The sequence below is a fragment of the Oncorhynchus tshawytscha genome, linkage group LG05 (genome assembly GCF_018296145.1).
Source record: "Oncorhynchus tshawytscha isolate Ot180627B linkage group LG05, Otsh_v2.0, whole genome shotgun sequence".
NCBI classification, from domain to species: Eukaryota; Metazoa; Chordata; class Actinopteri; order Salmoniformes; family Salmonidae; genus Oncorhynchus; species Oncorhynchus tshawytscha.
Window position 1 is genome coordinate 49668924 of NC_056433.1, and position 8505 is coordinate 49677428.

General features: G+C 41.7%; 1 protein-coding gene across 1 annotated transcript; it reads right to left on the bottom strand.

Annotated features, from left to right (window-relative positions):
- Positions 1-510: 510 nt before the first annotated feature.
- On the bottom strand, positions 511-5677 carry LOC112250746 (prostaglandin E2 receptor EP4 subtype). The gene is made up of 2 exons (XM_024421150.2): positions 4474-5677; positions 511-4382 (listed from the first exon to the last, which is right to left on the bottom strand). The coding sequence occupies exons 1-2, from the start codon at positions 5257-5259 to the stop codon at positions 4116-4118; spliced, it is 1053 nt and encodes a 350-aa protein (XP_024276918.1). The 5' UTR covers positions 5260-5677; the 3' UTR covers positions 511-4115.
- Positions 5678-8505: the final 2828 nt, after the last annotated feature.

The following is an 8505-nucleotide window of genomic DNA, read 5'->3' on the forward strand; positions in this document are numbered from 1 at the left end:
ATTACAGTTTCTACTTTCAGGGTAAGGAACAATATGACTGACTATAAGGTGTAAAAAAGTTAATCCCTTAATTGAATGTATAAATCGGTCATTGCAAATAAGGCATTAATGGTCAAGGATTTCTTATTAAACTGAATCTGATAATCGTTTTTCAATTAAAAAAAAATCATATCTCTTAATTTATGAGCCCAAACCCAACCATTAACTGTTCTATGTGCTCTTTATCTTCTATTTGTTGCTTCCTTCCACAGATGCTGGCAAGAGTGCTTCCCGGGTGTAACAAAGGGACAAGTGGGAAAGGCTTTCAACAGTAAAATGGCTGAATTAAGAAGTGATGAGAGAAAAACATTTAATGAATAGGATGAAATTAAGTTTTTATTGTTTTGTGTTTGTTCTAATGTTTTATTACCATGGCTACAAGTACTATGACTTCAAGTATCACTGAAATAATGCAGGTATTGTGACATAAGGGACATATACAGTGTCTTCAGAAAGTATTCACACCCCTTGACTTTTGTGGGATTAAAATGGATTTAATTGTCATTTTTTTGTCAACGATCTACAACATTTGTAAAAAAAATAATGATAAAAAAAAGTGAAAAATAAACAAATATCTTGATTAGATAAGTATTGTCATATATTACTTTTTCGTATGGGCTGTTCCACTCTAACCTTCTCACAAAGTATACACACTTTTCAGCTGCTTTGAGGAAAACAACACAAGAGTCGATGACATGGTCCCCCGCTGCTCACGAAGACTGGGCTCCCAATCTCTGTAGTCAACGTGAGTAGGACCTTCAAACATGTTAACCCTCGCAAGGCTACCAGCCCAGATAGCATCCCAAGCCGCGTTCTCTGAGCATGCGCAGACCAGCTGGCTGGAGTGTTTACGAACATTTTCAACCTCTCAATATCCCAATCTGTCATCCAACTTGCTTCTAGATGGCCACCATTGTTCCTGTACCGAAGCACACTGAACTAAATTACTATCTGTCATCATGAAGTGCTTCGAGAGGCTAGTCAAGGACCATATCCCCTTCACCATACCCGACACCCTTGAACCATTACAATATGCATATAGATCCACAAACGACGCAGTCGCTGTTGCACTGCACATCCCGCTGTCCCGCCTGGACAAGAGGAATACCTATGTGAGAATGCTGTTCATCAACTAGAACTCAGCTTTTAACACCAAGCTCGTCACTAAGCTCAGTGCCTTAGGTCTAATCTCCTCCCTGTGTGACTGACTGGCCGACCACTGGTGGTGAGGGTAGCCGACCTGAAATGGTCTCACCACACCAACACCGTGGTGAAGAAGGCGCAACAGCGCGCCTCTACAACCTCAGGCGGATGATGAGATTATGGAAGGAACTTCTACAGATGCACCACTGAGAACATTCTGTTGGGCTACATCACTGCCTGGTCTGGCAACTGCACCGCCCTCAACCACATAGCTCTCCAGAGGGTGTTGCAGTCAGCCCAACGCATCACCGGTGGTACACCGCCTGCACTCCAGGACATTTACAGCACTCGGAGTCAAAGGAAGGCCAAGAAGATCATTAAGGACCTCAGTCACCTGAGCCATGGACTGTTTACTCGGCAACCGTCTAGCAGACGGAATCAGTACAGGAATCAGTACAGTGCCAAGACCGAGAGACAAAAAACTGCTTCTATTACCAGGCCATCGGATTGTTGAACAGCCATCACTAACCGTCAACCAGGTAATGCTCACTCACACAAGCTATCACACACACACCTCATACTCACAAGCACACACACGCACACAGCTAACGCTGCTGTCCCATGCCATAGAGACATTGAAACATTGGACACTACCTGTTTCACACTGAGTATTTAAATACTGTATATCCCCGGCATAGCTCATTCTAATACTTCTACTACTGTACTTTGTATTTGGTTACACTGTTTATACACACAGCATATTTATTTATATACTGGATTCTTGACATAGCTCACTCTAATATATATATACTGCTGTACATATCATTCTTAGTATATATTGTGTAAATTCTGCTGGTGTACAAACCTGATTTTAATGTCTATGGTACATACGTATAGATTGCATTTTGATTACTGTTACAGTGCTATTTGGGTTATTAATTGGATTCTTACCAACTTTTTTTTTTTGCTGTTCTTTTATACGAATATTTTAATTATTTGGATACTTGTTTGACATTTCACTACATGTTAGGAGCTAGCAACATAAGCATTTCACTGCAACTGCTATAACATCTGCTAAACTGTGTATGTACATGACCAATAAACGTTGATTTGTGCCAGTACATTCCTTTAAAAGGAACAGGTGGAAAGTCCCTCCAGCCGCTTTCACCAATCCAATACTTTTAAATGCATGAGTGGAAGTGAACACTTCTGGGTGAAGGGTAGAAAATAGGAACACAACCTAGGGAAACTAATCATCTCCCTGGGGAGTCTCTCTCCCATGACCTCCATGACAAAGTTCAACGCCTGTTTTTTGAGAGTAACTGCAGTCGCAAGTATAGTTGCTGGACAGTGTTTAGAATTCAGTCCAAAGTTTTGAGAAAAACACTTGGACACATCCTGCTCCTCTGAGGTTGTTTACAACTCTGCAGAAGAGACACCAACGTGTCTGATGTGAAATGTCTGTTAGTTTGCGTTTGTTGCCCCTTCAGGGTACAGAGTAGATCCGGGAGATTAAACTACATCTTGTGCATTAACTGCCTTTGAGCTTGATCCATTAGCCCCTCATGGGTCTATGGCACAGTAACCTAACATAACAGGGATAGAATGATGCCTGACAGTGGGTTTTCACCAACAGCGAATTCGGCAGGAGAAGTTTTTCCCCCTTTTCATTTTCAATGAGGGAACACAGAGAAATGTGAGGGAGATTGTGGGAAGGTGAGCAGCAAGAACCCTGCTAGCAGAGCGGTAGAAAAAGTTGAGCTCTGCTCTACTTTGTGCAAGTTTCAAGAAAAGAAAAGCATTGGCGTGATTTGTTGTGAAGGGGAGGCGCCACCTCTGGTAAAAACCATATTTAAGTGAAGTCCCCACTTCCGTTTTTTCAGGGGAAAGAGAAGTATCCCTGATCTTGCAACATCCGCTTTCTGCCAACACCACTAAGGGTGATGACCCAGTGACTCTATCAACAAGGGTCTTGGTTAGAGGCTCAGTGCAAACAAAAACTTGATTTTTTTTGTGTTTTATATATATTTCCACACTATAAGGTTGGAATAATACTGTAAAATTGTGAAAATTATGTTTAATGCCCTTTGTGTAAGAGCTGTTTGAAAAGGCTGCCTGAAATTTCTGCCTGTTTGGGTGGGATGCAATTCTGGTCTGCCTGGTGACATCACCAAATAGACCAATAAGGAAGAGAGTTCGAAACCTTTCTGCCAATAGCTAGTTTTCCGTTTGAGCCTCCCCGCTCAGACCAATCCCAGAGAGTCCTAGCATAATTTTTGCTTGAAGAATTGCTCTTTGCTAAGAAGTTATTTTTGTTAATTGTTGACCATTTTAATTCAAAACAATCACAGTAAGGTACTTAATTGTTATCCAGAAATTATTTGGTATTGTGATAACAAACGGCTGCATTGGACCTTTAACCAAGTAATGAACAACCTCTCTGTGGCCACAATGGGGAAAAACAAGGGGTCATCTCAGGACAACACTAAACAGACTCAAAACCTAATCATTCCGTAGACCCACTCTTTGCTCATTGATATTACCAATGAACTTAAAAAGTCTGAATTGGTTAGCAGCACTAAACACACCTGGTGTTTATACAAAAGGATCTCTTTAACTTCACAATGTCATATTTATTGTTTGTGTAAAACGTATACATAGCTGTGATTGAGCCAAATGCTTGAGCCCATAGTACTATCTATAATTGAACTGTTACATGGTTAATTTGTTTAATTAATCTACTGTTTTTGAAAGTTATATATTTAAAACAGGTGAATTGCCACCCATCATCAATTATATCGACAGAACACATTGTGAGACTGGATATCGGACAACTTGTGGGGAGAAATGGCAAGCTTTGTCCCCCCTGGGTGACGTGAGCGCACTAGGCAACTGTGGCGGGCAGGTGAATTATGTTTTTTATGCAAGGCGCTTCACAGAGGTGTGAATACATGGGTGTTTGCAATGTCTCCTTGGTAGTGGAATGTCCTTTGTGATGCTTTTACTGGTAACATGGGTGCTTTGCCTTTGCGACCAATGTAAAACACTTTAGAGAATCTCTGAATCTTACGGAACAAAGTCCTTCTCAGGAGGATGTAGATCCAAGGGTCAAGGATGGCGTTGACCGAGGCGATCCGAATAGCCATCAAATCTGCATGGGAATTCTCGGTCCATGTTATCTGGTTAGAAAATACGCGTACCTACAGCAGAATAAAAAGAGATGTTAGGTGTACTGCTTCTCTATTCGGTAACCTACATGAAAGCATAATATTAAGACAAAACGTTTCTTACCACCAGCGGCGCTGAGCAACCTAAAACAACCACGGAGGTCACCATGAGCACCGTCATCATTTGCGCTTCCACGCCGGAGGAAAGCGCTTTCCAGCGCGCCCGTGCGCTCCCTCTTGTAACTGGACTTTGGATTTTCCTGCGACGCATTATCAACAGATTGCCACAAACTGCAAAGTTGAGTACTATCGTCATCAATATCAGTAAAAAACTCACACTGGCATATAAAAACGAATATGTTGCAGGCAGTGTCTTATCAGCCCTCCAGTTGATGAAGCACCACGTTTTGGTGGGCTGACAAATGCTTCCAGCCATACCCATCACTGGGAGACAACAAAATGCAATGTTGCTGAGATAAATGCAAAACAAGCACTTGCGTGCAAAATGTTGGTCAATTCCCCATCTTTGGTAAGTGTAAGGGCAGCATATCGCGAGGTAGCGCTCAGCAGACATTGCGCATATAATACTTAGCCCAGCCACTCCGAAGAACAGCAACAAAAATGAATGGAATTCACAAAGGTTAGTATTATCATATAACACATTTTCATTGAGGTAAGTTGCTATAGTGATTGGGCTGGCCAAACAAGTCCCAAGCAGATCCGTCACAGCCAAACCACAAACTAGGGCGAAGAACGCGGAGGATTTGCGCTCCTGCTTAGATCCAGAAAGAGCGGCTATTGCTATTATATTTCCAATGACACCAACTGCAAACATTAATACGGGTACAGCCATCGCTTCAGCTGTCTTGTCAGGCAACGTATTTGTAGATGAATTACGTGTATCGTTCATGTTTCCAATCCAGAAGTAGGCTATCAAATGCACGCTATTTGTTCTTTTTTAGATAGCCGTTCTTTAGGCTACTTCATAAGTCCATTCAAATCCAAGCAGATACTGCGACAGATGTTTGTCTTGTAAATTCCACGTTTCATGTTTGCTGTTGTCCAATAGCCTAAATTGTCCTCAACCTCGCCAAATGTCCAGTGGATGGAAAAACATGAAAATGCTCTCTCGACTCAGCAAGCTGGGCATATACCCAGCGGGGTGTCTGTGTTGATGTCAACGTCTCATCAGGAAAACCCAGACTGTAGATGGATGGTAAGAATGAACACTGTATCATTTTTATGTCCCATCATCACAAGCAGTTGTCACTTGACTCCCCAAAAACCTGCGCAATATCCGGTGCCCCTCTGGGTCAGTATTGACTAAGTTCTCGAGAAAAACCTTTAGGCTTCCCCCCAGCCAGCATCATGAGCTTCCTGATTTTTTTTTCTCACAAATGATGTGATTTATTTGTGATTTAATTTCTCATAAATCATTTATTGAAAGGAGTTGTTCTCTTGGTTTTATCCATTCAAATGTCGCAACTTCCAAATTGTGTAAATACCTTGAAGTTAAATGAACAACTAACTATCAAAAAAAAACTAAAAACTCACAAAGTCAGTGGTAAGACTCGTCACTTAGCTTTGTCATGGTAGCTGCCCAGTAACATGAACACAGTTTAAACAAAGCCTGAGTCTCAGCTGTGCACCTCAACCAAATATGACTGTAAATGGTAGTGAAGTGACATCTAGGATGGAAGGAGACAACGTGAACGATGCCAGTGCACTTAGTGCCGTCTCTCTCCCATGCCACTTCTCCATTATTGGATGACTAATTATGTGTTTAGATGGGGCCCCATGACCAAGGGTGAATGTCTCAAACACTTGTTAAAAAAAAGAATACAACACCTCTGAGAGGGATGACTTCACTGGCACACAACTGGCCTCCTCTTATATACAGTTTATATCAGCAATACACGAAAGTGGCAGGCCTAGCCATAGCACTCAAGTTGGCCTTTTGTATACTGCTCACTCAAGTATTAAAAAGCTGGGTACCACACTGTGGGTCAAATCGTGTGGCTCCTACACACCTGATCTATGCACCCAGTGGAATTAATAAACAGCCCAAACATTTTCAAATTCACCTCAGAACCCTTTCTCCTTTAACTGGGAAAAAAATACTTGTATGACAGAAACATAATGTGATGAATGCTTCAGCTGTGACTCTCATTAAAATATGATTTTCGCCTAAAATACCCAGCTAACACACAACGTTCTGAGAACCATCAGTTTCTTAGAGCTTGGTGAAAGCGTGGTTGTTCTATAGTTATTTTGCATACAACCTTCCCACAACTTTCTAGGAATTGTGCAGGTTAGTTTCTTGGCTTTGGAACAAACATTCTTATTTTCTTGGCATCAAATCCAATTTTATTTGTCACATGCCGAATACAACAGGTGTAGGTAGACCTTACCGTGAAATGCTTACTTACTAGCCCTTAAGCAACAATGCAGAGTTGTTGTTTTTAAGTAAGAAAATATTTGCACAAAAATACAAAATTATATAATTTTTTAAAGTAACACAATAAAATAACAATATCGAGGCTATACCGGTAATTGAGGTAATATGTACACTTCTGTTCAAAAGTTTGGTGTCCTTGTTTTTGAAAGAAAATCACATTTTTTTAAACCATTAAAATAACATCAAATTGATTCGAAATACAGTGTAGACATTGTTAATGTTGTAAATTACTATTGTAGCTGGAAACGGCAGATTTTTTATGGAATATCTACATAGGTGTACAGAGGCCCATTATCAGCAACCATCACTCCTGTGTTCCAATGGCACGTTGTATTAGCTAATCCAAGTTTATCATTTTAAAAGGCTAATCAATCATTAGAAAACCCTTTTGAAATTATGTTAGCACAGCTGAAAACTGTTGTGCTAATTAAAAAAGCAATAAAACTGTCCTTCTTTAGACTAGTTGAGTATCTGGAGCATCAGCATTTGTGGGATCGATTACAGGCTCAAAATGGCCAGAAACAAATAATTTTCTTCTGTGCCTTTTGTACCTGGACTTGGTATTTCATTACTTTAATAGAGTGTTTCCTAAAAGTTCAAACATGGTGACAATTAATTTACATTTTGGTAATTGTTCTAGCCGCAGGCAGAACTGTTGAAACTGGAGCAGCAGCATGTCCGGGTGGTCTGGGGACAGCCAGGAGTCATAAGGCCAGGTCCTCAGGGAGGGGAGGGAGCAAGGGAGAAAGACAGAATTAGAGGGGCCAAACTTAAATTCACACAGGACACCAGATAAGACAGGAGAATTACACCAGATATAACAGACTGACCCTAGCCCCCTGGCAGATAGACTATTGCAGCATATATATTGGAGACTGAGACAGGGGTGGGTCGCGGGACACTGTGACCCTGTCCAACGATACCCGCGGACAGGGCCAACCAGGCAGCATAAAACCCCACCCATTTTACCAAAGCACAGCCCCCACACCACTAGAGGGATATCAACAGACCACCAACGTACTACCCTGAGACAAGGCTGAGTATAGATCTCCTCCACCACACAAGCCCAAGGGGGTGTAAAACTGGACAGGAAAATCGGTGACTCAGCCCACTCAATCCCAGTGGAGAGAGGGGAGCCGGCCAGGCAGACAGCAACAGCAGTTTGTTGTTCCAGTGCCTTGCTGTTCACTTTTGCACCCCTGGGCAGGACTACACTCAATCATAGGACCTACTGAAGAGATGAGTCTTCAGTAAAGACTTAAAGGTTGGGAGCGAGTCTGCATTTCTCACATGGATTGGCAGACCATTCCATAAAAATAGAGCTCTATAGGAGAAAGCCATGCCTATAGCTGTTTGCTATAGAAATTCTAAAGGATAATAAGGAGGCCTGCGTCTTGTGACCGTAGTGTACGTGTAGGTATGTACGGCAAGACCAAATCGGAGAGACAGGTAGGAGCAAGCCCATGCAATGCTTTGTAGATTAGCAGTAAAACCTTGAAATCAGCCCTAACCTTAACAGGAAGCCAATGTAGAGTGGCTAGCACTGGAGTAATATGATACTTTGTTTTGATTCTAGTCAGGATTCTAGCATCTGTGTTTAGCACTAACTGAAGTTTATTTAGTGCATTATCTGGGTAGCCGGAGAGTAGAGCATTGCAGTAGTTTAATCTAGAAGTGACAAAAGCATGGATTAGCCTT